The 27830-nt window shown below is 52.2% G+C and overlaps 10 protein-coding genes and 1 non-coding gene across 11 annotated transcripts; 5 read left to right on the plus strand and 6 right to left on the minus strand.

Annotated features, from left to right (window-relative positions):
• Positions 1-795: 795 nt before the first annotated feature.
• Positions 796-3500, plus strand: VTN00DRAFT_3229 (uncharacterized protein; the record flags this gene model as incomplete). The annotated part of the gene is made up of 2 exons (XM_069429523.1): positions 796-907; positions 961-3500. 2 exons carry the CDS (start codon positions 796-798, stop codon positions 3498-3500), a joined length of 2652 nt encoding a protein of 883 aa, XP_069282967.1.
• Positions 3501-4474: 974 nt separating this feature from the next.
• Positions 4475-5048, minus strand: VTN00DRAFT_3230 (uncharacterized protein; the record flags this gene model as incomplete). The annotated part of the gene is made up of 3 exons (XM_069429525.1): positions 4475-4534; positions 4611-4889; positions 4974-5048. 3 exons carry the CDS (start codon positions 5046-5048, stop codon positions 4475-4477), a joined length of 414 nt encoding a protein of 137 aa, XP_069282968.1.
• Positions 5049-7743: 2695 nt separating this feature from the next.
• On the plus strand, positions 7744-8638 carry VTN00DRAFT_3231 (uncharacterized protein; the record flags this gene model as incomplete). Its single annotated transcript, XM_069429526.1, has 2 exons — positions 7744-8046; positions 8153-8638. The coding sequence occupies 2 exons, from the start codon at positions 7744-7746 to the stop codon at positions 8636-8638; spliced, it is 789 nt and encodes a 262-aa protein (XP_069282969.1).
• A 330-nt stretch (positions 8639-8968) lies between these two features.
• Positions 8969-10676, minus strand: VTN00DRAFT_3232 (uncharacterized protein; the record flags this gene model as incomplete). The annotated part of the gene is made up of 3 exons (XM_069429527.1): positions 8969-9212; positions 9275-10353; positions 10452-10676. The coding sequence occupies 3 exons, from the start codon at positions 10674-10676 to the stop codon at positions 8969-8971; spliced, it is 1548 nt and encodes a 515-aa protein (XP_069282970.1).
• A 220-nt stretch (positions 10677-10896) lies between these two features.
• On the plus strand, positions 10897-13966 carry VTN00DRAFT_3233 (uncharacterized protein; the record flags this gene model as incomplete). Its single annotated transcript, XM_069429528.1, has 7 exons — positions 10897-11406; positions 11460-11778; positions 11829-11869; positions 11918-12067; positions 12123-12242; positions 12295-12382; positions 12429-13966. The coding sequence occupies 7 exons, from the start codon at positions 10897-10899 to the stop codon at positions 13964-13966; spliced, it is 2766 nt and encodes a 921-aa protein (XP_069282971.1).
• Positions 13967-14562: 596 nt separating this feature from the next.
• VTN00DRAFT_3234 (uncharacterized protein) lies at positions 14563-17197 on the minus strand (the record flags this gene model as incomplete). Its single annotated transcript, XM_069429529.1, has 3 exons — positions 14563-16255; positions 16310-16548; positions 16622-17197. 3 exons carry the CDS (start codon positions 17195-17197, stop codon positions 14563-14565), a joined length of 2508 nt encoding a protein of 835 aa, XP_069282972.1.
• A 924-nt stretch (positions 17198-18121) lies between these two features.
• On the minus strand, positions 18122-19229 carry VTN00DRAFT_3235 (uncharacterized protein; the record flags this gene model as incomplete). The annotated part of the gene is made up of 5 exons (XM_069429530.1): positions 18122-18307; positions 18354-18407; positions 18463-18936; positions 19019-19155; positions 19223-19229. The coding sequence occupies 5 exons, from the start codon at positions 19227-19229 to the stop codon at positions 18122-18124; spliced, it is 858 nt and encodes a 285-aa protein (XP_069282973.1).
• Positions 19230-19855: 626 nt separating this feature from the next.
• On the plus strand, positions 19856-22271 carry VTN00DRAFT_3236 (uncharacterized protein; the record flags this gene model as incomplete). Its single annotated transcript, XM_069429531.1, has 4 exons — positions 19856-19928; positions 20002-20194; positions 20249-21779; positions 21834-22271. 4 exons carry the CDS (start codon positions 19856-19858, stop codon positions 22269-22271), a joined length of 2235 nt encoding a protein of 744 aa, XP_069282974.1.
• Positions 22272-23425: 1154 nt separating this feature from the next.
• Positions 23426-23522, minus strand: VTN00DRAFT_t217. The gene has a single exon. It is a non-coding gene; the product is annotated as a tRNA-Val (tRNA).
• Positions 23523-23589: 67 nt separating this feature from the next.
• Positions 23590-24429, minus strand: VTN00DRAFT_3237 (uncharacterized protein; the record flags this gene model as incomplete). Its single annotated transcript, XM_069429532.1, has 1 exon — positions 23590-24429. One exon carries the CDS (start codon positions 24427-24429, stop codon positions 23590-23592), a length of 840 nt encoding a protein of 279 aa, XP_069282975.1.
• Positions 24430-26697: 2268 nt separating this feature from the next.
• Positions 26698-27311, plus strand: VTN00DRAFT_3238 (uncharacterized protein; the record flags this gene model as incomplete). Its single annotated transcript, XM_069429533.1, has 2 exons — positions 26698-27045; positions 27120-27311. The coding sequence occupies 2 exons, from the start codon at positions 26698-26700 to the stop codon at positions 27309-27311; spliced, it is 540 nt and encodes a 179-aa protein (XP_069282976.1).
• Positions 27312-27830: the final 519 nt, after the last annotated feature.

The raw sequence follows: 27830 nt of genomic DNA on the forward strand, positions 1-27830 counted from the left end.
AGACGGAGAGCCTGAGTCCGGAAGTGAGTGGAGCGAGCCAGGTATTTGGAGTTCATCTGATATCGTTAGACCACGCATGCTGTCCCAATACACTATGCTTCTCGATAGCAGGACTGGACGACGGCCGTGGAATAGAGCGGATCAGGAAGACAGCCCAGCAGCTTGGTACAGCTTGCGAACAGTGAGGGAAGCCGTCCAGAATGAGACACCATTAGCTTGGATAGGTATAGCCATGTTCTGTATAGGATAAACACGACAACGTGATAGCTGGGACATATGTGACTCGCTCTGTCCTGCGGCATAAACCACACCTGAAGAAAGCCTGGGTTGAACAAGGTGTCGATAAGCAGAACGATGTGTTGAAGAGGACGACGTGCAGAGATATCCCGGCAGATCAGGGAGGGGCTGACCCCGGCCGTGCGGTTGATGGAAGCATAAGACTACCGCATGACGAACAGGCTTTCAAGGATCCTTGCAGCGATCCGGCGTGTATCATGATGCATCGCCAGGCCCTTTGCTTATCCCAACGCGGCAATTTTGCCGAACTCCGCCGACCAATACTGGCTCGGCCCCGAGCGTGTTAGCGTGTCCTCGGCGCCCGACTTGTTGACAGTCCGTGGATATGGTGAGCCCATTGAGAGCCTCTTAAGGGTCGTGTTGTCCTGCCTTGCTCGAGTGCTGAGCTTCTAAGAGATCGAGCTGGGCAGAAGGCGATACACCCTGTCGCCAGCAACGATCAGAGATCCCCGCAGGGAGATCCAAACGGTGTCCAGATGCTGATTTGGAGACCGCGAGATGTCGAGTTCGAGAAAAGGGCCAGCCGCCGGCGGCCGGCCGCGGCGAGATGTTCTGGCTTCGTTGAAGATGGCCTCCATGGAGGAGATGTCCAGGGCAGCCCTGCCTGCAGGTAAGCGGTTCCCCAACAAAGGAGCCAGCCCGACAGAAGCTGACAATGACCAGAGATCATCTCTTACATCCTGGACTACCTCTCTCCTACCGATCTCATCAGGGTCGCTCGCTCGTCGAAGCTCCTGCGCGAGATGGTATACGATGACACCAGATGGGTGCAGAAACTGAAGCGTATGGGCTGCTGGAACGAGATCGAGGCCAGAAAACGGGTCGAGCAAGTGCACGGGACAATATTCGCGCTGGAGACTGTTGACCGGCCAGAGCTGGGGAATAAGGACGCTGACACGAATGGGACCTCTGCCTCTGCGGGACAGAACTCGGTGGATGATCCAAATTCGATTTCAGACGGCTTCGACAAGATCACGTTGTCAGGTTCCCAGCCGACTGACCCGGCTCAGGACACGGCACTCGTGGCACTGAAGCAGGTCAAGTCAGCCCGGGGAGAGGCGCGACAGGAATATGGAAAGGTGCATGCTGCATTGGCACCGTTTTACCATGACATCGTGAATATGGGAGCTTCTCCCCAGAGCCTGGTGTTCCAGAAGTATCAGGATCCAGAGCACCAAGCACAGATCCTGGCCCAACTGCAAGCGTTTGCTAAATGTGACACGACTGATGGCTGGTACGAGAGACACCAGCGACTCCAGACTGCTGTCTCCATGTTTGAGACAGCAGCAGTGCGAGAGTTCCGGAACGGCTACGAAGCTGATGATATTGACGGTTTAACGCGGAAATATGCTCATGTCCTTGCAACACTCAACGGCGGGCGCGCTGCGATTGACTTGTTTATTCACCATAATCACATCGTGACACGCAAGTCCGACTTTGGCAATGTCATGGACTGTATTGATCCAATGACAGGTAGCGGAAAGCTCGAGCATACGCAGGCATTTCTTACCAAACTAAGCGTGGCTTATAATGAGGAGGCATCGATCATCACTCGAGCGTTCCCACCATCTCTAGACGTTGCCTCTCCACTCCTGGAAAAGGTAGGACAGGATGTGCTGTCTCCATTCCTGACGGCGCTTTTTGATGAACTACACCGGGTGAACGTTGAGTCGTATTTAAAGATGGTGTCGGGGACTTTTGTGCAGTGCATGAATTTTGCGAAAGGCCTCCGGCCCGTTCAAAATCCAGGCAACGATTTCCACGCCGCCGTCCAACGTGTCATTGCTAAGGTCTATGAACCGCACATTGACCTGTATCTAGCGGAGGAGCTGGACTACTTCCGGAAAGGCTCTGACATGGCGGTCAGCGAATGGGACAGGCAGCTCTCAGAACAGGCCGCTTCGACAGAGTCCTTCTTGATGTCGAATGTCAACCGGCAGGCCGACAAGAAGGATTTCCTGTCCTCGTTCAAGAAGGTCGTCATGATGCCAGTAAACATACTCCCAGGTTTCTCCAAATCAAATGGTTCGAAGAGCGAAGATGAGTCTGCCGCCAGCGATTCTCCCGCTTCATCTAACCCAAATCGGTTTTCAACGATCGGGTCGCGAGCTTCTGTTTCGTTGCAGGAGGCTCCAACGACGGAACTGGCTGCAAAGGCTGCCATCATGAATGCGAAACTGGAAGGCATCCGTTCGCTGTTCAGCATTGAGGTTGCCTTGAGCCTGGTGCACGCTGCCAAGTCCAGTCTGGAGAGAGCAGCACAATTTGTGAAAGTGGGCGGCGAGTATGGTACCGCGGCTAAACAACAGTGTGAAGCTATTTTCGTTTCCTTGCTACGCATCCTAGGGCAACGTCACGTTATCGAGGGCTTCAACAAGGCAGTCGACCATTTGTCCAACTACAGACCACGCGAACAAGGAGAGCGGGATACATCGGGTGTGGAACCATTGGTGACGTTCCTTGAACTCGTCAATGTCGGAGACCTCATACTTCAGATGATGGACGTCTTCTACGAACAGGAGCTCGTTGGCTCGAAGCTGACGGACAGAAACGACTTCCTCGACCCTGCCGTGAAGGAGAAGAAAAAGTTCGAGCAGATGCTTGATGAGCGGGTGGCTGCGGGGCTCAACAAGGGAATTGACGTTCTTATGGAAGAGGTGGATTATATACTTGCGACAAGGCAGTTGGCTACAGATTTCAATCCCGGTGTCTCGCAAGATCCCAGACGGCAGACGATGAATGTCGATACGAGTGACGCAGCCAAAGCCGTCGTGGACGTTGTATCGTCTCATACGCAGATGCTTGTCGGAAGCACAGACAAGAGTACGCTCGATGTCTTCAACCAGGAAATAGGGCTGCGACTATTTTCTGCGCTATGCAAGCATCTGAAGAGGCAGAGGATAAGCGTGGAGGGTTCGCTTAAGCTTATCAGCGACATGAACCACTACTTCCAATATATCCAGACTCTGAAGAACAGCGAGCTCCTTCTCTACTTCAGGGCCCTCCGAGAACTGGCACAAATCTATCTCATCGACCCCTCCGACGCCAAGGAGCTGGCCACCATCATCGCAGATGGCGATCGCTTCCACGGCATATTGCGAGCGGAGGAGGTCTACGAATTCGCAGAGCGCCGCGCGGACTGGTACCAGGTCCGACGAGACGTCGAGCGGGCCATGTATGGCATTGGGTGTAGTGTGATGTGATGCTCTGCATAGAGTCTTCTAACGCATTTACGAGGCCTACACAACTCGGGGTTGCTGCCGCTGGGCCAGGCTACGGCAAGAGATGCCCCGACGTTACAATCGGCCCGCGACCCTTGGGCGCTCCCTTCCTGGCAATCATGTATCCGCGAGGTTCCGCTGGTGTTCGCTTGCAAAGACAGGTCGAGCGAGGCCCATCTTGGCGGATAAGACAGCTCTGCGGAGCGAAAGCGGCCCTCGACTTTGACCCCACATTCCAATGGGGTCCACGCCACAACTACATGTAGATGAAGACACTGGTCAACATGACTGCTTCTCCGTCCGGCCAAGGCCGGAAAGGACGTGACCATCGTAACCGCCAAGCCCAAACAAGTACGGGTATATACACGTTTATTATAAATCGCTTCCCCCATCGGGCCGACTGTATATGATGTAGATACCCCCTGCATTTTGTAAATAAATTTATAACGATAATAAGACAATTAATCGACAGAACAGTGACTGGTGGTCCTCTCGAGTTCCTTGAATCGTTCGTTCCTCCAGTACTGAACGTCCATCCAGCTGCACGGCTTTCTCTCCACTCCCCTGATAGGAATGTATGGGTCGCCGCCTAGTGTAGCGTCTAACCTAGCCTAGCCACCAACAACGATGGTAATGCGAGTATTTTCTTTTAAGTTGTATTGATTTCTATTTCTGATCTGCTCTTAGCTACGTCCTAGCTCTCTACCTCTATAGGTCGGTATGGTATGGTACGGTACCTAAGAAGACGGAGTCTCATCCCATCCTGTCCTAGCTCGTCCTAATAAGGAAAGCGAAGATAGATAGGCAATGAGAATGATAAATAGTGAATGTTTGAATCCCATTATACTCGAACCTGATACACGACCCGCACCCGTTCTGCACACAATCATCCCGAATGCGACAACTGAGAATACAATCGGACTGGTGACCTTGGTCGTCTCTTCTGGCCAACACCTCTAGGTTCGGATTCCTGCTGATCGCTCCATCATCATCTCCTCCTCGTCCTCGTCCTCCTCCTAACCTCTGTTGTCCGTCCCTGTGCTCGTCCCTCGGAGCAAGGATATCCAGACTAGGATACAACAGATCCTTCACCTCGGTGACACTCCGCCCATCGACGCCGCGGAACGCATCTTCTAGATGCTTCACCTGGTCCGGTAGGTAGGGCAGGGCGTGGATTATGTAGTCGATCTCCTCCGGGCTGAGCTGTTTATATGCCAGAACGTGTTTGTGGCGGTCGAGGTTGTGCAGGACGACGTCGTCGCCGAAGTGGGTGTAGCCCTGGAGATAGTCGTGCCGGGTGTCGACGGCGGTCCAGAGGTAGGTGAAGTCTGTTGTTGTGTTTGTGGAAGTGGGAATGGGCACGAGGGAGGGCTATATATATATATATATGTATGAAAGAGATTAGCAGCTCTAGGTATTTAAGGTAGGTAGGTAGGTAGGGACGGGATAACATACCAAAGCTGAACTCAAGAAGAGTCCAAATAGGCACGACAACGCGACACCAAAGGAGAGCTTCGTAGTGGGTTTCATGATTCTCCGAAGTTACTTAGGTACCTTTAAGAGACGAAGTGGTAAGTGCAGTGACCAGACAGGCTCTCAGGCTGCAAGTTGAAAAGTGTGATGCTTGCTCCCTTATTCCACGCCTTGAAAACATTTACCTGCGAGGCCAATCTTCCGCTTAATGCAGAATACGCGAGCGGCAATATGGCGTCCATATATATATGCAGCTACTAGTATCTGTGGACAACAGGACAGAAGTACCACTATACTCCATACACTCCTACGCCAAGATGGTCGTTCGTTACACCAACACTAACATACCTGTCCAATCCATCTAACTACACCTTGTCGCTTTGTGATATCGTGGTCTGGAGGACTTTTCTTAGGTCTGTTACCTGTCACGATGCTTGTTGGCTTTTGTATGGCTTCAGAAATCACATGGGTATATGTACTGTAGAATACCTACTAGCGATCCTAGAAAGAGATGTGGATGTAACAACATCTTGGTATAGAAGTGTAGGTAGGTAGATGATAAAAGTACTATGTATGTGTACAGTACACAACTGGAGGTCCTCCCAATTCCTCATCGCAGGACAGAGAATCAGGTGCTCTCAAGTTGGTTTCTGTTCGGGTAAACGTTAATGTTCAGTAGCGAGATAGAACAAAGAAGGTGCGGCACCTAACCCGTGAAATTTAGACACTGATCCTGGAAACAAAGCAAGGGTGCGCATTAATTCAATTTACAGTTTTCTTTGTTTGACTAGACATTATTATTTCTTAGCGTACGTATAAGTGGCGGCGTGGTACAGTACAGTAGGGACTACCTAGCCATTCCCGCGTGGCATCCCCCTTTCAATTTTAGACCGTTCTTTGGGACAGGTAATTCATACTTCTACTTGATCCAATTATGCAGGAATGAGACGATTGGGTTGTGCAAGAATGGGATGGTGTGAGCTCGAGTTGAGGTGAAGTAGTAGTTACTGTTATCTCGATCAAAATTGCCCAACTTGCACTTATCATGGCGGTGAATTGGATATGTTGTATCTCCAGCCTCTATTTCATGAAAGGTGCCAGATTCGTCACCGTGGTCAATTCGTTTCCTTAATAGAGCAAAGATTTAATCCTTTCCACACGCCGCCGCAACAGTGTCGCCGTAAACTGTTCGCTAAAGCTCTAAGTTAAACCAGAGACTCAATCTTGACACTTACAACAGCTGTTTACGGTCCTCCTTAAGAAGGATACAACCCCAACTCAATCAAATATCTGAATGGTTCCAAAACGTCGGGTTCAGCGCGATACGGAACATAGAAAGTTTCAACCACCGCACTCACTACGACTTGCAAGAGTGTTTCCCCGTAATTATTTGTCAGAAAAAACATCTGCGCCGGCGTCCAAAATTGGCATGATGCGATCCCGATGAGGTGTTGTGTCGCGTAGATGGCTTTCTACTTGTAATAATCTGATAGTGACCTGTCCCTTCCTGGCTATTTCCCTATGGTGCTATGGTCTCAATGATTCGAATTGTAGCTACCAGTGGGATATCAACGACCGGGATTTATACATTAGACATTGAAAAGATAGGTATAGATACTTACATTTGCTCTCTTAAAATCCGGAAGTTGTAGTTACCTTTCTACGGAGACAATGATGACTAGGTACCTACTGAAAGGCACGACAAAGACTCTGCCCTTTCTTAGTCATTTTAGTCGCAGCGTGTAAACCACGCCACGACATGCAGGAAACTCTCCATTGATTTGAATCCTAATATGCCCAAGATCGGGTGCTATACATCTTTTCCTAAAGCGGTAAAAACCCTAAGCCCTACTCCATACCTGCCCCGTCGTTCCGACCGTCTCAGCCAATCGAATCAGCAACCCCAACGACCGGGCCAGCCCATCCAAAAGTACCATTACCACAATCCTTACACAGTAGACTCAGACCAAGACCCAAGGAACAACCACTACCTCATCTCTCCTCTCGGGGTTGAAACGCGCAAACATGCTGGATGCGTCCGACCAGTGAAACTGTGCGGGATTGCCCGGCTTCCCGGGGGTCGCCGGAACCGTTCTAGCTTTCATAGCTTAGCTTGTCAACGCTGTGTGTATGACGCAAAACCGACTGGTCTGTCTGTGTACTTGTTGCCTTCCCCGGCGGTTATGGACAACTCTCCCAGGAACTACGGAGTAGACTCCATGTGGAGTGAATCACTGTGCATGAAGTTTCATTTACTCTTATAGCTCAATCCCCCGCCGTTGGTGGGGTATCTGACGCTGAATCACCTAGATGATATATATTTCGTTTATGGTAAACTTCACTGTAGTCGCGAAGAAAGTAGTCGCGACGAGTATTTTTTTTGCTACTTATTTCTTTCCTATATACTCACTACACGCATTATCAATTTCTGATTACCCAGCGATTACTTCCAGGATGCCTCTCTGAGCAGAGTCTCGGCCGGCGATGTCTCTGAGGCCGTCGAAGTCATCTTGACTTCTATATCTCTCTACCCCAGTTCCTCTTTTCAAAGCACTATGCAATGGCATTACCTGAACGAAGAAGAATATGATCTCTACGCGGATTGATTCCTCTTAACTTATCTCTCTAAACTCCGATTTATCTTTCCATCCATACTCAACCGGAATTATAGAACGGACACTGCTTGAACCATATCACCGGAAACAACCCGTCGGACATACATCCATACATATCTTCAATTCTTCACATCACAATGATTCCATCCAGACTACCACACAGCCTCCGGCTTCTCCTCGCAGCCTGGAGTGCCATCATCCTCCTCCCCATCATGGGTGTATGCGGCCAGAACACGACGACGACGATCACCGTCTGGAGACCATCCCCGACCGAGGACACCACCTCCGCGCAATACACCTCCGACAGCATTTTCAGAGACACCTTGCTCAACGAAACCAATTACTACCGAGCGCAGCACGACGCGCAGGCGCTGACGTGGAACGAGACCCTGCAGGCCTACGCGCAGGATTGGGCCGATCGGTGTTTGTGGAAGCATTCTGTACGTTGTTCCTCCCCCCCCCCCCCCTCTTTCTCTCCTCCCTAATATATGCCTGCTTTACAGCAGAAAAAAGATATCTTGCTAAACAAGGTTGATCGTTTTCCAGCACGGCCCCTACGGTGAAAACCTCGCCGGCGGCTACTCCAACGCCTCCGCGGCCGTCTTCGCCTGGGCCGACGAGCGCCGGATGTACGACTTCGGCAAGCCGACGGGCTTCACCGAGGCCACGGGCCACTTCACGCAACTGGTCTGGAAGTCGACGAAACAGGTCGGGTGTGCGCGCGTCGATTGCGGGTATAATCCAAACGACGATAATAATAGCACCAGGGCAAAGGGGTGGTATGTCGTCTGCGAATACACCCCTGCGGGCAACGTCGTAGGGTACAATAATAAGTTCTTCAAGGCGAATGTGGAACCGCAAGGTGGGACGGATGATGCTGGCAATAATGCAGCCGGTTCTTCTGCAGGGGACAGCAATAACAATAGTAACAACAACGATGATGAAAGTGGGGCAGCTTTTGCGTCTGTGAGGATGTCCTCGATCTGGGTTGCCGCGCTTGCGGTTGCTGTGGTCTTTGTTGTGTTTGGATGATGCATGCATTGCATGGTTGGTACAGTACATTGCATATATGGGGCATGGATATATATATTGATGTGGGGGATTGCGGCGTTCCGTGTTGCTTTTGGAGTTGGTGGCATTCAGGTGTATAGTAATCATGTCATATATGTCTCAATATGCATGGTAAAGGCTCTTACATGGCCCAATTCAGATATTTCACATTTCTTCGCTGTGCAAATACCCAATTCTCTCAGGTACATAGCAGTCGTGGACTAATTTCGAGGGTATCATCGTGTTTTTTCTGCTCTATATCATGGTCGAGCCACAATTTCCGGCTCCTGTCTAGAAACATCAATGTCTCTATTAATGTCTCCATATCCGCACCGCCTTGTCTCTGCCTCCACTGCCAACTTTCTCACCGTCTGGGCTCCAGTCGACAGCGTACACCTCGTCCTGATGGCCAGGGAGGTCCATCGCCAGTTTCCCTGTGCGGACGTCCCAGACCTTCAGGGTTGTGTCTTTCGATGACGAAACGAGAAGTCGGGAGTCAGCGGAGAAGCAGCACTGGTAGACGGCGCCAACGTGGCCGCGAAGAGTGGTTATAAACCTGATAAGAGGACATGGTTAGTCTGGAGTGGGTGTCAGATGCACTAGACGAGGATAACTCACTTTCCATCACGGGCGTTCCAGAGTTTGACGTGGTTGTCAAACCCTGCAGATGCGATATACGCCATATCTGGGGAGAAAGTGACATGGTTCACCTCCTTCTGGTGGCCCATCAAGCGCGCCACGGGCTTGCTCGAGTTGGCCGGGTCCCAGAGGAACATGGTGAAATCGTCACTAGCGGAGACCAGTTTCTCTGTGATCTTGTTGTTGATCGTCGCGGCCTTCTCGAACCGCTTTCTCGCGAGTTCGACCTTCTCCGCGTCGGTCTCCGGAACCTTGGTCGTATTATCGTAGAAAGCCGTCCGGAGCACGAAATCGGTCGATAGAGCAAGATGGTTGACGCGGTGTGCGTGCGCGGACAGTGTCTGGAGGAGACTGCCGTCCTTGGAGTTCCAGATCTTGATCGTCTTGTCGTGGGAGGCCGTGTAGATCTTCCCTGTGCCGCCCCAGCGGACGCACGTAACCGATCCCTTGTGTCCCGTGAGAACGGTGTCAATCCTCCTCGTCACCACGTCCCACACACGAACAGTGGAGTCCTTCGACGCGGACGCCAGGCGCGGCTGTCCGGGCTGCTGGACATGGTACGGCTCCCAGGCCAGACTCGTAATCCACTTAGAGTGTCCCTTGAGAGGGCCTCCCAGCGCCTGTCCCTTCTTCGCATCCCATAACCGCACGGTGTTGTCCATACTACCAGTGGCGATAATCGCGCCATTGGGCGAATAGCTGACGGCGAGCACCCAGCTCGTGTGGCCCTTGAGGGTGTGCTTTGGCGTTCCCGTGTCGCAGTCCCATATCCGCGCTGTGGAGTCTCCGCTGCCGGTGACCATCATAGACGAAGATACTGGGGAAAAAGCAGTCGCGAGAATAGCTTCTCCGTGCCCGGATATCGAGGCGGAGCATCGTGATACTGCCTTTACCCGGAAGACGGCCTGCGGAGTGTAGTGGAGGTGGACGGTATCTTCGGTAGTTTTCAGACCGGGCTTCAGTAAGGAATGGTAGAGGTCCGAGAGGATGTCGACGGTCTGGTCATCTTTGCTCTCTCCCTGATATGTGAATCTGTACGGGACTCGTTCGTTCTCATCCTGTAACGGCGCGCGGGGTTAGACTTGTCGCAATAACAATTCTCGCAGTGCAATCGTATCAAGCAACGGAAAGCAAGACAAACAGAATGCGTACCTACATTACCCTGGAGCGTGTTCAACAGCGTCTCAAGATTCTTGACAGTCGCATCGGCCACGGGCACGGAGACCGCGGGGCCAGTTGCTTCGCCGGTAGCTTGGTCGAAGAACTGCACGCGGATGCTGCCCAGGTTGTCCGGGATGGTCTGGATCTCTTGCTGCAGCCGCGCCTTTTCGGCGATCTCAAGCTTTTGGCGCTTGGTCGGGGGAGGGACGAGCGTCGCCATGTTGCAGCTGCGTCTTGCTCGTTCCTACTGCGGACGAGAAGTTCTGCTATCGCGGACTTTTATCAGTTGTTGGATAAATTTTGATCAGTGGCCCTAAACCGTTTTCGGACGAGTCCCGACGAGCCCAGCCCTATCTCCGCCCGCCTCTACATGTCAGATGTCTACACGATCTCCAACGATTTTCTGATATAAATGTGAAGCTAACCTGACATAAGATGCAATGTCCTCACCTCTCTCCACAGGAACATCCTACCCTTACTACGAGGGGGCCACTGCCTCTGGCCCGCTAACAGGAAGAAAAGGCAGTGGACGGACCACAAGACCAACCACTACTGCCACAAGCGTCGCATCTCAGGACATCATCTGTGCCATCAGCGAGTCCAGGGGAATCTCAACTACTGTGGGCCTCGCCTTTGTTAACCTGTCAACTTCAGAGGCAGTTCTTTGCCAAATCTGCGACAGCCAGACTTACGTCAAGACCATCAACAAGATCGGCGTCTTCGAGCCGACGGAGTTACTGTTCTTGAACACGGCCAGGGATTCCCAGTCCAAGTTGTACTTTATCGTTCAAGAAAACCTCCCTGATCTCAGGATTACTACAATTGACCGCAAGTACTGGGCTGAGAAGACCGGCCATGAGTATGTGGAGCGGCTTGCCTTTCCAGAAGACGTCGAGTCTATCAAAATCTCCCTAGGAGGGAATTACTTTGCCGCCTGTTCTCTAGCTGCAGTATGCTAGCATCAGTTTGCTGATTGATATCTCAACTGATCATCTTTTCCTAGGTCCTGAAATATGTTGAACTGGAGCTTGGCAAACAATTTGCTTTTCATTCTCTCCGTATCAAATTGGAGCCATCTCAGGGATCAATGATGATTGATCTGTCTACCATTGTTTCTTTAGAGTTGATTCAGAATCTCCAAAATGCCAAGTCCAAGGACTGCCTCTTCGGACTGCTGAATGAAACATTGACCCCGATGGGTGCTAGATTGCTTCGCAGTAACATCCTCCAGCCGTCTACCGAACGGACCAAGATCATTGGGAGATATGATGCCCTGGAAGAGCTGGCGACGAAGGAGGAGATGTTTTACTCCGTCAGACAGGGTTTGTCGAAACACTAAGGCCTGTTGCCAATCGCTAATCTCTGTGAACAGCGCTGAAAGGCTTCATCGATTCGGACAAGGTCCTTACATCTGTTAGTAGCCTCTGTGCTGCATAGAAGTGTTTTGTGCTGATGACACAGCTTATCTTGGTTCCAACAAAACCAACATTTCAGCATGCTGAGCAATCCATCAACAATGTTATCATGCTAAAGACATATGTGTCATCCATCAAGCCGGTGTATGAAGCGCTAGCAGGGGCGCAGAGTGCGCTCCTATTGACAATCAGAGATGTCTGTTTTGTTGCCATAAAATTGAAGGCTTCATGCTGCTACTAACGCTTGCTAGCTGTGTGCTCCGGCAAATTACCGCCCAGTTCAGGATCTGATCGACGCGACACTCAATGAAGATGTGTCTTACCAGACTAAACCGCTTGATCTTAGAAATCAGCGCATCTACGCTATCAAAGTGGGATTGAAGAATTAATCCATACTATGTGTGAGTTACTGACGGACCCCAGGCTGGCGTGAATAGCCTCCTGGACGTTGCGAGGCAGACGTATAAGGAAGCAAACTCAGACGCCGCTGAGCTCGTAGCGAGTCTTGCAGGTGCGGCATTTTCTGCAAATGACTCTTCATTTCTAATTCCTTACAGAAGGTCATGACCTGATTCTGGATTTGAAATTTGACACCGCACGGCAATACTATATCTGCGTACCCGCTGCCGAGCTGGATGACAGGCAGCTTCCCGAAATGTTTATTAATGTGTACAGGAAGAAGAACTGCATCGAATGCCAGACCCTCGACTTGGTCAAGCTGAACCAGAAGATTACAGACTCCCACAACGAGGTGATCAACATGAGCGACCGCAGCATCCAGGAGCTGATCCAAGACGTGTGCTCCGAGATGTCCGCTCTATTTAGAGTCAGCGAGGCCGTCGCCACTCTAGACATGCTAGCATCTTTTGCGCAGCTCGTGACGACTAGAGAGTACGTGCGGCCAGAATTGACCGACGTCCTGGCTATCAAAGCTGGACGACACCCGATCCGCGAGAAGATCCATTTCAGCAAGTTCGTGCCAAACGACGCCTACGCAGCGCAGCAGTCCCGCTTCCAGATCATCACGGGCTGCAACATGAGCGGGAAGTCGACGTACATCCGCTCTCTAGCCTTAATGACACTCATGGCGCAGATTGGCTGCTTCGTGCCCGCACAGTACGCATCCTTTCCCATCGTGCACCAGCTCTTCGCACGAGTCTCCACGGCCGACGACATTGAGGCGAACGTCTCAACCTTCGCGGCTGAGATGCGCGAGATGTCTTTCATCCTGCGTAACATCGAGCCGAGGAGCATGGTCATCGTCGACGAGTTGGGCCGGGGCACCAGCACGACAGACGGCCTGGCCATCGCTATCGCCATCGCAGAGGCCCTCGTCGAGAGCCACGCGCTCGTCTGGTTTGCGACGCACTTCCGCGACCTCGCCCGCGTCATGGCCGAGCGGAGCGGCGTAGTCAACCTCCATCTCGCCGTGGAACTATCCCCGCAAGCATCCAAAATGACCATGCTCTATCGCGTCGCGGAGGGCCACGTCCAGGACCGGTTCTACGGTCTCGCACTAGCAAGACTAGTCTCCCTCCCGCAGCAGGTCTTGGACGTCGCGCAGCGTGTGTCAGAGGACCTGAACCGCATCGCGGACCACCATCGAGGCGACACCCGCGCCATCGCGCTCGCGCGGAAGCGCAACCTGATCCTGCGTCTGCGGGAGCAACTCGTCCTGGCGCGCAATGGGACCATGGAAGGTGAGAAGTTGCGGAAGTGGCTGAAGAGACTCCAGGATGAGTTTGCCTTGAGAATGGCAGCTGTAGATGAGGAATCCGTGGCCTCGGAAGATGGATCTGAAAGTGACGAGCTCAGGGCATCTGGTGGCTCTAGTGAAATCTTGCGGGGTAGTCATGGTCATGATACAGAGCATGTGAGCAGCGGTGGTACGGCTTCAGATCCAGGCTCCGAACTGCTACGGGATAGTCATGGCACAGAAGAAGCCAGCAGTGCTCACCGTGCTTCAAGGAGTAGAAGTGATACCGGCGCATCTTCGGCTTCAAATTCAGCTTCTGGAGATGGAGATATGATCGACGATAAGGAGACTTCGGAATCTGGGAGTAGTTCCTCTTCTGAGGATATGATCCAGTTCTAACGCCGCCTTTCTAACGAACTTGACTATGAATGAGTCTTCATAAAAGATCGACCCTGAATTCGGATGAATTCTCTGTGTGTCCGGAGGGTGTCACCGCATGTATTATGCTTATATATATATATATATTTCCTGCTAGGTATTTTATCCTGTTCTGTTTCGTGTAGTCTGAACAGAAGATATAGATATAATGTAGATACTACAGGTCAAGAGCTTCGAGCGCATACATGATATCCCTTTCCCCCCCCTTTTCTATCGACTGATCGATTACTACGAGATACGTATGTATGTATGTACACAGAATTTATTCTATGCCAAGTCAAGTCAATTTAGGGACAAAGAAGAAAAAAGTAAGAAAGAAAGGAGATAACCCCTTCCGCGCTTAGCCCTACTGTAGTCAACTGATCTCGACAAATTCAAATTCACGGGCCTGAGATTCCCATGACGAGGACTGGACTCGGAATCGCTAAGGGTGCCCAGGACGGGGAAGGCTGGCAGAATAGACCTCACTGACTGGATATCAAACTCAAGCTAAGCCGCCCTTACCCAGAAAAAGCAAAGCAAAGCAAAGCTAACAAAAGGAAAGGAAAAAAAACAGATCACCCAAAATGAAACAGCGTCTGCTTCCCCTTCTTTCCCTTTCCTTTCTTCCCTTCAGCCCCGTTACCTCCGAAATCTCCATCCGTGTCCGTCGCACTTGCGCTCGCAGACGCGGGTCCAGCAGACGACGGCCCCGTCCCCCACGCGTTGGGCACCGGACCGCGCCGGTCGTCCCATCGTACAGTGCCGCGCGTGAGACCTGCCATGAGGACGTTCGGTTTCGGCGCCGCAGGGAGGGCGGGGAAGGCTTCGGAGTCGTTGGTGTTTGCGGGAGGTTGTCGGGTGGTAGAAGGCGCAGCAGCACGGGTGATGGAGGCTGTAGTAGTAGGTGAGGGGCGAGAGGCGGATGATGGGGTTGGAGCTGCTGAGGTGCCCCAGACGGTGGTGGAACCGGGACCAGAGGGTCCGGGTCTGGAGGAGGTGCTTCTTCCTCCTGTTGAGGCGGAGAGGGGTGGGAATGGGTTACTGGAGGAAGCGTTTCGACCGACAGCGGAGCGGGAGGACTGCGCTGTTGACGACTTCAACCGCAGCACGCGCTTCCCGCCAGCGCCGGCGCCGTTGACGGTGCTGGGGGACATGCCTGGGAGGACTCCGCTGGGCCCGGGGAGCGCGGGGTAATCCTCGTTGATCGCGCGCCAGTCGTTCCACGCTTTAAGGAGCGCGTTGCGCTTGGCATCGTCCTCGTAGACGTCGGCCAGCTCCTTGATGAGCTTTCCCAGCTCGGAGCTGGAGGTGTCGAAGAGGGAGAAGAAGGCGTCGATGAGGTCGGTGGCGGAGATGGCGGAGGTGCGGTAGTTAGAGACTTTGGTACGGAACTCAGCAATCTTGGTCTGATCGTTGCGCAGGAGGTTCGACGCCCGTTCGATCACGGCGGCGTGGCGCAGTCGACGGGCTTGCTCCTGCGGCGTGAGATCGGCCGTGATGCTGAGGTTCTCCATGGCGGAGACTGGTGGGCTTGGACGAGCAGCCACGGCGGCTTGTGCAGGTGTAGGGCCAGGAGCAGGTCGCGCAGGCGCGCGGACAGTCTGGGTATCGCTGTGTGTGAGCTGGCCGCCGAACGTTCGTGTTGAGACAGACTGCGCGCTTTGGATGGCGATCTGTCTCTGGTACGCCAGCTCGTCTCTTCTCAACGGCTGCGCGCTGGAGACTGGGAGAGGTTCTGCGTTCGGGTCTCGTCCTCTGCCGGCGCCACGGCCTTCCCGTCGTTGCTGCCTTTGAGGCTGATAAGGTGCTCTGAAGTCGAAGGTGGACATATTCACCGTTCTGGCGTCCCTCCGTGCATCCTTGGAGAGTCCAGCAGGATGAGCCTCCAGCTGATGCGCCTTCAGGTCCATTTCAGATTCGAATACCACAAACTTCTTCTCCAAGCACTCCTTGTCCAAACACAGAAAGTGGTCTTTCTGGAAGTGATCCTCCAGAGCGTTGTAGTCAATGTAGTACTGCTGCTGGCGATTCCCAGACCGTCGGTCACAGATATGGCAGCGTTCATGTCTGTCTCTGCAGTGAGCGTAAAGCTCATCGTCCCCGTAGAACCGCACGCGACAGAAACCGCACTCTGGGTGGCCTTTGAACCCAGTCTGGTCGACAGCGCCCGGGTTATCGTCACCATATTTCTCGTGCTTCCGGAGTCCCGACGTGGAGAAGAGTTCGTGTTCGTGTGTAAACACCTTCTTGTTCCGGGTACACAGGTCACTGTCCTTCACGTCAGTTTCTGTTCTGTTCTATCATGGGTTTGTATATACTCACCACATGACCTTGCCATGCTTGCTCTTGACATGGCGATGGAGGTCCGGCCATCCCAGACACGCTACATCACACTCTTTATCAGGGCAGTTGTATCGCAGCAGTAAGACGGTGTCCTCGAAGATCTCATCACGCTCATACTTGATTCCCAGATTCTCGTCCGTCCGGGCAAAGTCCGCTTCGCTAAACGCCTCGAAACGCTTGTTGGGGTCATCTGTAAAGATCACGAAGGGAGATTCTGTCTATTCACGGCGACTATGTCAGCCTATGCCCGTAGTCAAAGGTATATGCCATCTAAAGGAGGGTTAGACATACCCGACAGTGTGCGCACGCCTTGGTCTTATACAACGCCCTCAATCTGAGCGCACAAATGTGGCAAGTCCGGTGGTTGCACGGCGAGACAGACGTATGCTCGACCTTCGAAGCACAGATGAAACATACTTCCCCGTCCTCCGCTTCCTCGTTCGCCGCCGTTGAAACCACTCGCTTGCCCTTTCCTTCGCCCTCGGTCGTTACGGCATCTCCGGTCGAGCGATCACCGGAGGTGCCAGGGCCAGTGGACGCAGGACCCGGAGGCTGCCCGCCGCCGCCCGTCGCAGCATTGGCAGCTTGCGATCTGTTCTTGTTCTGGTTGCGGTTTTGCTTGTTGTCGTGTCTGCCTCGTCCACCGCCGCCGCCTCCGCCTCTGCTCCTTGACCCTCTGGATGCGCCGTCTCCTCCTCTGCCCTCTTCACGACGTGTCTCTGCTTGTCCTTGTCCCGCATGGTTCGAGCCTCCTCCTCCTCCTCGTCCTCCGCGTCGTCGTCCACCACGGTTAGGGTTCGAGTCCCGCGGTCCCGTCGGGGGAGCTGCTGCTGGAGTCGCTGCTGGAGTCGCTGCGTTTTCCGCCATTGCGCAGTTCCAAAAACGGAGAAAAAGAAAGATATCCTAGTAAGATAAGATAAATATGGTACAGACCCAACAGCAGAGCCAGATCAGACCCTTCTGGTGAGCACAGCGCGAGGCCGCTGGCCTTTTCCCGTGCAGGACGTTTCGTTCTTGTTGGCGGCGTGTTCGGTGGGGAAGATCAAGCGGCTGCTAAAAATCGTTACCAAGATCGCGGGAAGGGAAAACCGCAACGGAGCTATGCCGGACTTTTTATGTCCACGGCGAAGCCCGCAACCACGTCAGGCAACCGGTTCGGCCTGACAGTTGCCTAGATTTGTTCAATAATAGATCCTGTATGTCGTGAGATAGCTGATAGATACATTCTGAGTCGCAGTGGCTGCATAAAGCGGCGGCCGGTTCTAGAAACGCGCCGGCTCGGCCAGTCAGCGTACACCCCACTGCGCCACAGGAAGCCACAGTACCTACTGTACCTACAGGAGTGCATTCATTACCTTGGAAAATGCATGCGAAATGCGCGAGTTTCAACTTGTAAAAAAATGGAATTCAATATTGCATTCTTCCGCATAATAATAATTTCATGAATCGGAGCTAGTCAGTCCCATGCGGGACTACCAAGTTCTAGGTGACATCTGCCCATGGTCACACTCGAAAGCCACCAACTCCCGCTGGAGAGACAGAAAACACAAGGAAAAAAAATATCGAGACCGCTAAGAAACAAAATGCAAAAGACAGTACCCAGGGCGGACTGGAGAGAGCGCAAAAGGGAACATAGGAAATCTGCACACAATATCCTGCGCGATGCAATGGCAAAGATGGTCGTAGATGGACGGTAGGGGTAAAGGAAATACGGAGGACTAACTCAGCTAGTGAGGATGGATACCATCAGCGAGGGAGCCCACAGTCACTGCCGGCCCTGAGGCTGAGGAACTATTCGTCGGGGGTATAAAGATTTTGGTTGAGGATCTTGGTCATGGTGAACATGTGCACCCGATCCTGCTTGAAAACCGCCCGCATCGCGTCATCGCACCGGATCTGACGTCGGTCATTCGGGTCCTGAAGGTTATGCTCACGGATGTACTGCCAGAGCCTCTTGACCGTTTGAGGGCGGGAGAGCTTCCGTGCGTTAGAGGATATAAAGCATATGGGGGAATGAGCTTACCGAGACTTCTCCATCCAGAAGGTTAGAGAGGGCCGGGGAGAGAGTGAGTGGTTTCTGCATCATTGTGAGTAGCTAGATAGAGCTAGGAGTACGGCGCCGGGCAGCTTACATGGAAACCACCAGACCGATTAACCTCCTTCTTGGCTCCCGCCTCAGAACCTGACTCCACGTCGGAGTCGTCCTCCGCCTTGACCTTCTTAGACGTTTTGGATTTTGTCTTCCTCTTCACCGGTGCCGCCTTTCTCACAGCGCTACCCCTGGTAGGCCTGGCGCGCATGTTCTCTTCGGCCTGAAGCTTCGCAGCGTAGAGGGCGTCCGCATCGATGTCATTTCCAGCCTTCCGCTTCTTCTTGGGAGGCGTCTTGTTGCCAGAATCGGAGGCTTCATCATTATCTGCCTGACGCTTCTGGCTGGAGGATGAGTGTGCAGGAGAGGAGGGCGCGGCCGGGGGAGCGGAGGTGTCGCTTGGTCCATGCCCGTTTACGATCTCGGCGGGGGGTGCGGCTTGCTCAGGGGATACACCCACACCATTCTGCTGCGCAAAAATATCAAAGCGCTCCATGATGAGCTCTTTAATCGCAGCCTTTCGAATCGTGTCAGTAGAAGCATCACCTGGTGCGACAAGGTGCAATTGGGCGCGACAGCTACAGACCGCGGAGACGAACCTTTTGCGGAGTGATATCATAGTCGACAGTTTCCTGGAGGCCCTTGCGGATGCGCTTCTCCGATATGGTATTTAGGTCACTGGCTGCCAGGATGGAGTCAATGACCTTGATATACCTTTCGCGAACGTCTGGAGGCACTGTCGCGTGGGATATCAGTAACACTGGGGCGCGTGGTCAGGAGCTTGGCGCGGTGGAGAGGCTCACATGACATCTTGCTGAGAGTCCGTTAATACACCGCAGTCACCTGCAACTATACCAGAAGAGCAGAGATGAGATGAAAGTGAGAATACAGTCAGCTGTCGGCTGTGGCACGGGAGGAGGAGGAGGTGGATGAGCGCCTGAGCTGTAGAAGATCGTCCAGATCTAGTTAGTGGGCGTAACGCTGGCGGTTAAGACCGGCGGGGTATGGAGCGGCAAGCGGTGGGTGTCCGGAGGGTGGGAAAGGCGATATAAAGAGAAAGACAGATGGGAGATAAAGGGAAGATGGGATTGAAGAGATGTATGCCGGTCCAGAGACCAGCGGCTTCACCGCGCAGCAAAGCAATGAAAGACGCACCTGCGAGGAGCGAAGAAGCTGGGCGACGATCCAGCCGCTGAAGCTCGGGCGGAGAGAGCGCGACGGCTGGGGAAGGATGAGGTAAGCGTGCCACGTGACGGCGGCCCGGATCAACCCTTTGGCATGACTAAGCATCCCCGGCGCACACACATCGTGGATTAATCTTTGCCCTAACGAGGCAGAACAGCGCGCCAGGACAAAGAAAAAAAGACTCTGCCAGCAGCCCGCGATCGCCCTTCCGACCAGCGTGTTTGTCGCTCTGCCGGTCCAGCGAGCTCACCATGGCGCCCAGCTTTGACACACTCTCTGAGCAAGATCTCCACGAGGAGGAGGAAGAGGAGATTGACTTTTCAGGCAAGTTCGCCGCTTAGCCGTGTATTCTGTTTGTGCCCCTCTCTAACACGATCGCCCCCCCCCCCATCCACAGACCTGAGAGCGCAGTATGAAGTCAAGCTGGAGGAGGGCCTGGACACTTTCGTCGTCCTCGATGGCCTCCCCATCGTACCACAGGAGAGCAAGCAGAAGCTCATCAAGTATCTGCTGAAGAAGCTCAACACCGTCGGACACACCAGCGAAGATGCCGTCTTCATGCCCCTCAACGAGAAGAACATGTCTGAAGGGTATGTCTGGCAATGCGAAACATGATCGGGAAGATAGCTGCTTACGCCTTTCAGGTTTGCCTTTGTTGAGTATGACACCCCCGAACAGGCCGTTGCCGCGGTCAAGCACCTTCACGGTACCCCTCTCGACAAGAAGCACACCCTGGCAGTGAACAAGTTGACGGATATCGACCGCTACGGCCGTGAGGGACGCATCGATGAGGAATACAAGCCCCCGCACATTGAGCCCTTCCAGGAGAGAGAGCACTTGAGATGGTGGTTGGGCGACCCCAACGCCCGTGACCAGTTTGCCGTATTCCGCGGAGACAAGGTTGGCGTATTCTGGAACATGAAGAACAACCCGCCGGAGAATATTGTCGACCGGCCACACTGGACGCAGCTCTTCGTTCAGTGGTCGCCTCAGGGAACCTATCTCGCCTCTACCCATCCCCAGGGTGTGCAGCTCTGGGGTGGTCCTACCTTTTCGAAACAGAAGCAGTTCCCTCATCCCTTCGTCCAGTTGATCGAGTTCTCCCCGGGAGAGAGCTACCTCACTACCTGGTCTGCTCGCCCGATCCAGGTTGACGAGCCTGGTGTCCTGACATATGAGGAGGATGGAAAGAACATTATCATCTGGGACATCGCCTCCGGCAAGCCCCTGCGATCCTTTGTATCGCACGAGCTCGCCGCAGGTCCTGCTGAAGGAGATGCTGCTCCGAAGAAGAAGGTCCAGTGGCCTGCTTTCAAGTGGTCTGCGGATGAGAAGTACGTCGCCAGAATGCTGCAGGGCCAGTCCATTTCCATCTACGAGCTGCCCCGGATGAACCTGCTGGACAAGACTTCCGTCAAGATTGAGGGTGTTATGGACTTCGAGTGGGCCCCTGCTACCCCTAGTCGCGAAGGTGTCAAGCACTATGAGCAGCTTCTTTGCTTCTGGACCCCTGAAATCGGCGCCAACCCTGCCAAGGTCGGTCTGATGAGCATTCCCTCGAAGGAAGTGGTGCGAACGAGAAACCTGTTCAATGTCTCCGACGTCAAGCTGCACTGGCAATCCCAGGCCACCTACGTCTGTGTGAAGGTCGACCGGCATTCCAAGTCCAAGAAGTCGATGGCCACCAACCTGGAGATTTTCCGCGTTAGGGAGAAGGGTGTTCCCGTCGAGGTTGTCGACAGTCTGAAGGACACTGTCATCAACTTCGCCTGGGAGCCAAAGGGAGACCGCTTCGTCCTGATCACCACCGGTGAAGCGCCCACCGGTTCCGCTGTCGCCCCTAAGACCGCCGTCTCGTTCTTCTGCCCCGAGAAGGTCAAGGGAGGTGCTGTTGGAAACTTCAAGCTCATCCGTACCGTTGAGAAGAAGACCAGCAATGGAATCTACTGGTCACCCAAGGGACGATTCGTCGTGGTCGCCACCGTCCACTCGCAGCAGCATTTCGATCTCGACTTCTGGGACATGGACTTCGAGGGCGAGAAGCCCGAGAGTGAGAAGGATCTGTGCGCCAATCTGCAGCTGATGAAGTCCATTGAGCACTACGGTGTTACGGACATTGACTGGGACCCGACCGGCCGCTACGTTGTCAGTAGCGCTAGTGTCTGGACTCACTCGGTAAGAAGTGTCCTTCTATAGATGTATTGCGCCATCTGCTAACTGTACCTACAGATGGAAAACGGCTGGAACATCCACACATTCTCCGGCAACACGCTGGCCGAGCACCCGACCGAGAAGTTCAAGCAGTTCCTCTGGCGCCCGCGCCCACCGACCCTCCTCAGCAAGGAGGAGCAGAAGCAGGTCCGCAAGAACCTCCGCGAGTACTCGCGCGAGTTCGAAGAGGAGGACAAGTACGCCGTCGACATCGCCAACACGGCCGTCGTCGAGAAGCGCAAGCGCGTCCTCTCCGAGTGGATCGCCTGGCTCAAGAGAGAGAAGGAGCTGCTCGCCGAGGAGCGTAAGGCCCTTGGCCTGCCCGAGGAAGGGGACGAGGCAGACCTGGCCAAGGCCGCCGCTGGTGTTCCCGCACCTGAGGCGAAGGCCGCCGACACGGTCGTCGAGGAGATCGTGGAGGAGATCATCGAGGAGACGGAGGAGATTATCGGTTGATGAGGATGAGCAGTTGCGTGTGTTTGTATTTTCACGATCGGCCGCTTAGCAGCATCCCAAATACCGTCTTGTCCTTTGTCTTCCTTTCTGTTCCTTTTTTCTCCTTCTTCGCTTTTGCTCTCTCTCTCTTCTCGCCGCCTCTTTTCCCTACACACCCCTTTCCTGAGAGCAGGCAGCATACTTGTATGCGTGCCTTCCCTCTTCCCTCCCTCTCCCTGCGCGATTTATCACTCCACACACCCGGGTAAAGCCGCGCGGGGGGATCAAATAGATAGAGATGTGTTCCTTTTTTTCTACCTTGTGGTGTGGATACAAACATGTTGTTCTGAACGTTGGTATGGTATGGTGTGGCATGAAATGAAAAGAGACGAGAGCCACTGAATAAATGGCTTGGAAAAAACGGATGGAATCCGCTGGAGGAACCGGAGTCGAACTCGCATTAATGACCTTTTTTACAAGTACAGTGCAATGCATACTATACTCCAGTCCATTGAAAACTTGTAGTCTTTGAAGTGGCGTATGGTTCAGTACATACCTAGAGTACCGTCAGTAAGGATAGAGAAAAAGTATGTTCGTCGTTTATTTATGAACCCCCCTCTATGCATTAAGCCACTCCATTCAATTCATCCCTCATCGGCTCGTAGTTCATTGACAATTCACAGCCCTGTATATAAAAGAATAAAATCCATCTTCCAAAAACAACCTAGACAATTAATATCTTAAAATTCACCGCATCCAGTTCATTCATGAGTTAAAGTAAGCCACGATTATCGAATTATATCGATCTCGTGTAATGTCAACGCTCGACGCCATACTAAGGCACATATTATTCCAACATGAAATAAAAAGCACGCGCTGGATTACTGTATCGAGTCTACATATCCTATCCTTATTCGAAATTTAATTAAACGACTGTTAAACATAACCACTGGTTTCGATGTTGAGTTAGGTAGGTATACTTTACATCTTCATATGACCTACTAAAAAAACAATTCCATCTAGGCGCAAAAGCAGGAGGGAAAAAGAAACCGACGCCAAATGATTGTTTGTCTCCAAGGTTTACCGTGAAAATTGCGTTAACCATACTAGAAAATGCCACTGTAAAGGAAAAAAAGTTAAAAAGCACCCCCATCCCGAGGGATGGGGGTGGCTATTGACCAGACTGGGGTTCGATCCCAGGACCTTATCGGAACCATCAGACTTGGCGTCCGAATGTTAACGATACGTGATAACCAACTACACCATCCGGCCAATTGTGTCTGCTTATGCTATTCCTCAGTATTTTTATAATAATGAAGCCCGAGATGTATGACGACTATCACAGCGTGACATACACCTTCCTACAAACCTGCGCACACGCCGCAAATGGCTTGATCCTCTTCCCATCCACTTCATCCTCGAAAGTCCTTGTGTCAAACTCGCTGACGAGGCTGCCCTCGAACGGCGCCGGTGGATTCAACCACGTCTTGCTAACGGCATCACTGATGCACTGGATCTGGATGCCTCGATATCCTTTCCTGGCCGCCTCTCGCATCAGGGTGTGCGCCAGGCTCTTCATCAGTCCGTGACCTGCGTAGTCTGCGCGCGTATGGGTCCCGCTGCGCATCAGAACTTCACTAGGGCCTCGCGGTGACCATGTCGCAGGATCGCGCGAGTCTCGCACTGTCAGGGCTTTCACGTACGTTGCGTAGAGCGGACGAAGGTCGATCATGGGTCTCATCTCTTCCGTGCTGGGAGGGTAGAAGCCGTCGTAGCTCAGCGCTACTGAGACCAGTGGGAAGTCCATCTGCTCGAGCAATTGCTCCCTGGTTGCTTCGAGGTTATTTTCGTCCCAGTACAGTTTTCCACTGGTTTTGGCCGACTTGGGACGCTTGTACTGGTACTCGGTGTCGAAGACGCCGAAGGACATGCCGGATTCAATTTCACGTCGTGTAAGATTGTCCCTGGCTCGGAAGGCCTGGTAGCATCGCGCTGTTCGGTTCTCTGGGTAGACCACTCCCCAGAGAGATGCATACACGAGACCATGGGCGACTATCGCGTTGATCCAGGGGAGATGTTCATGCTTAAGTTGGCGAATTTCGAAACGGGGTGATAGTTTTGCCAGCTCGTTTCTAGTGGTTGTGGCAGTTGTGGTAGTCGTGATCGTTGTAGTGGACATTGGGGCTGATATTGTGGGTTGGCGAACCCCTGAGAGATAACACAAGAATCAATTTTTTACCTGTAGGAGAGGTGGGAGATTGAAGAAGGACGGACTGGTAGAAGCGAAGTAGAAGGCCGAATTTGAATGCTTTCCATAGTTTCTAGTTTTCCGGAGGTCGTATGTATTTATTATTGTGCTGTCCCACGTGCATCGTGGTTGGATATATGGTTTCTGTAATAGATCGATACATCATATCGATCGACATTTCCCTCAGCGATATCCCTACCTGTCTAGGTAATCATGCGGGATCGACATGCAGGCTAGCATAAAAATAGACTCCAGTGATGCAAGCAAGGGTTTCATCAGGACGATCTTCAGCTCAAGCTACCGCTGCTTTCCACCTTGATTCTATTGTGAATTTGACTGACCCTCAGCTTCACTCGCGATCTCAAGGTCCAAATTCTAAGATGCCGAGCTTATTTGCACATAGCTTTTCAGAGTTCAGATAACTTGAAAACGTGATGGTCTCAGCTTGCTTCTTGCAGTCAGTTCGCGCGCCGACATCAGAGGCTTGGGCTTTTGCATGTCGATCATCACCTCATCGCTGCATTCAGCCAGCCATCTAAATGCAACTCAGTAAAGATTTATAGCTCAAAAAAAGACAGTAATATGTCGAGCTCATCTATGATCTATCCCCGCGTCGTAGCTATTAAAAGAAAAGGAGCTTCTGAGGCAGCTGGTTCTCTGTCGTACCACTGTAGTGTACATTTATAATGCTGCTTCAATCTGTTCACGGAGATCTCAGTGCTGCAGCCAGTAAATAGTCAGATAGCTCATGCATATACTTACATAACCGAACCTTCATCAACATCGAATAGCATCCATTACGTGGAGCATGTGCCCAAGCTAAGTATACCGGATGGTATTTGACTTCCGTGACCGCCTGTTTGTGTCCTGAATCATGCTAAGATCTGGGGAAGTGTCTCGGAAAGCCCGCCTAGAATAAAATAAATAGTAAGACCCACAGAGACAAGGCAGCCGGCCGAAACGCGGGGCGATTGTGCAGGGAGACCCTGTGTCAAGTTCGCGAATGATAGTAGCAGTAATTCTTTCATGGAAGAGAAGTAAATTCTGGATGAGGCCATGAGATACATTGCATCCCTAGCATATCGAGCATGTGAACCTTATGGTAATGAAAACGAGGTTGAAGCGGTTTTCTGGGAGACAACAGCGACGGAATTCATACCGAGGCGCATTTTTGTCCCTTTGAAGGCCACGATCCATGTATGGGATCTACAAAGTTATGGACCGAAACGAGCCTACTTGGTTAAACTGGTGCTGCACAGCATGAATGATTTAAGCAAATTTGGTTTCTAGCGAATCGCTCATAAGTAAAATTGTGATGCAGAGCCAGAACCAATTAGAGGGAATGGAAAAGGTATTTGTCCTCACGGATAATTGACCCTCCATCCCGATGAGGAAGGCGGGGAGACCATCATGACAACACCCCTCACATTACACCTCATGGAATATCAGACACCATACAGACGACCTCCTCCAATCCAGCAGTTCCTCAGACTATACATGCTTCTGGTGGCTGAATCATTTGTGGAGTCACAAGTCTCCGCTCTGCCTTTTCCTCCGCGAATGGTTGCCTCAACATGACGTTTGATACCTTACCATACGAGGAGATCCGTAAACAACATCTATCAGGAGCTTCTCCTTCAATGGACTTTCACACCGCTTCCTGGACAGGGGATGCAGGTGCGGCTGCACAGAAGGTGGGATATCTCATGGTATTCATGATGGTGCTGAGGTCTACTGCCGAGAGGAAATCTGCAGAGCGCATCTTTCGCATATGATTCTGTAGCTGGACAGCGATATGAAAGAGAATGCACGTGGGTTTCTTTGCCTAGTCTTAAATTTTGGAACGTTGATATATTGAAGGGATAGTGGTGAGATGTGCCGAAAGCTACACACCATTCTACTATTACGACCTCCAGCGCGGTGATGCTGACATCTTCGCGGAACAGCAACCCCGTGGCGTTTCATTTCCGAACAATTGTCAACTGGGAATTGAATCCGGAGATGATGCCATTCTGCTGTCCATAAGAAAAGGTCATTTGCCTCCCATTTTCCCTTGTGGTGGCGTTGGAAGTCAATTACATACGTCATATCTGAAGACAATCAAAAGCTTCAGCTTTGCTCCCTTCTATTCTCGCTGTTGGCAAACACACGCATTGCATCCCGCATCTCTTTGCAGTTGTCTCTCCTTCTTTGTCCAAGATGGTATTTACTAGACAATTGATTGCTCTCATTGCCGGCCTCGGCATCGGACTCACTATCAGCTCGCCTCTGGTAAAGCGCGATGCCCCCACAGTCCTCGCAGACATCGACACTATCAGCGTTGACTTTGACGTTCTTAACTCGGTTGTGCGGGATTTTGATGGGAACATCAGCAATGCTGTCCCCGTCACTGACACCGAAAGCACCCTCCAGAGCGACCTGGTCCGAGCTATCGGCGACACGGACTCATCAGCGGCATTTAGTGATGGTGAAAGTACAGATGTGACGAATGCGCTGACTGGACTACGGCCTTCTATCAATAGGACTCTTGACAGTTTTGTTGGGAAGGTAGGCAGATATTCCTAACTACTATCTCACATGACGTTCTAGGGCAATACATCAGGGGTACTAACAAAAGACAGAAACCGGAGTTCGATACTGCTGGCCTCACCGGCACTATCCTGGGAGACCTGCACTCGCTCCAAAACCTCACTGCTCAGTTTTCCAGCGCGCTGCAGCAGAAAGTCACCTCGACCGATGCTGCGACAGTTTCCTCTGGCACAACAGAAACTGAGGCTGCGTACGCGAGTGCGATTGCGGTGTATTCTTCTTAATGGGATCCCTAGATCTCAATTCTCTGGGACGGTTACGAGGGAAAGTGAAATTTCGACAGCTGTATAAAAATTGTCTTGATCTAGCTAGGTATAGAATGCTAGGTGCTTAGGAAGTATATAAGACAGGAACGTAGGTAAATATGACTTCATTGAAGACACAATAAGACCGTGTTTTGCGACTTCTTTATTGTCAGCCGAATATTACCACTATACCCTAGTGGTATACCATGAGACCTATCAGCCTAGTCAGCACACGCCGATTCGGATCTGCAGAAGGTCATAAGCCCTGCAATAAAGGAATCATACTGTCTATACCCGAGACTGCCTATTTTCCTTTATTATATCCTTTCATATTATTTCAGAAGACATCCGAGCACTGACAGTGCTATTGTTAAACTGCGCGAACCTAGTAATCCGAAGGTATGATGATGAAAGCTCTGATTCTTCGAATCTACCTAACTATCTGACCACTATTTATTCTCATGGACTTAGGGGTTAAGGCCTTCCGAATACTTCTTT

Source organism: Thermoascus crustaceus (genome assembly GCF_041956765.1).
Source record: "Thermoascus crustaceus strain CBS 181.67 unplaced genomic scaffold VTN00scaffold_13, whole genome shotgun sequence".
Classification (NCBI taxonomy): domain Eukaryota; kingdom Fungi; phylum Ascomycota; class Eurotiomycetes; order Eurotiales; family Thermoascaceae; genus Thermoascus; species Thermoascus crustaceus.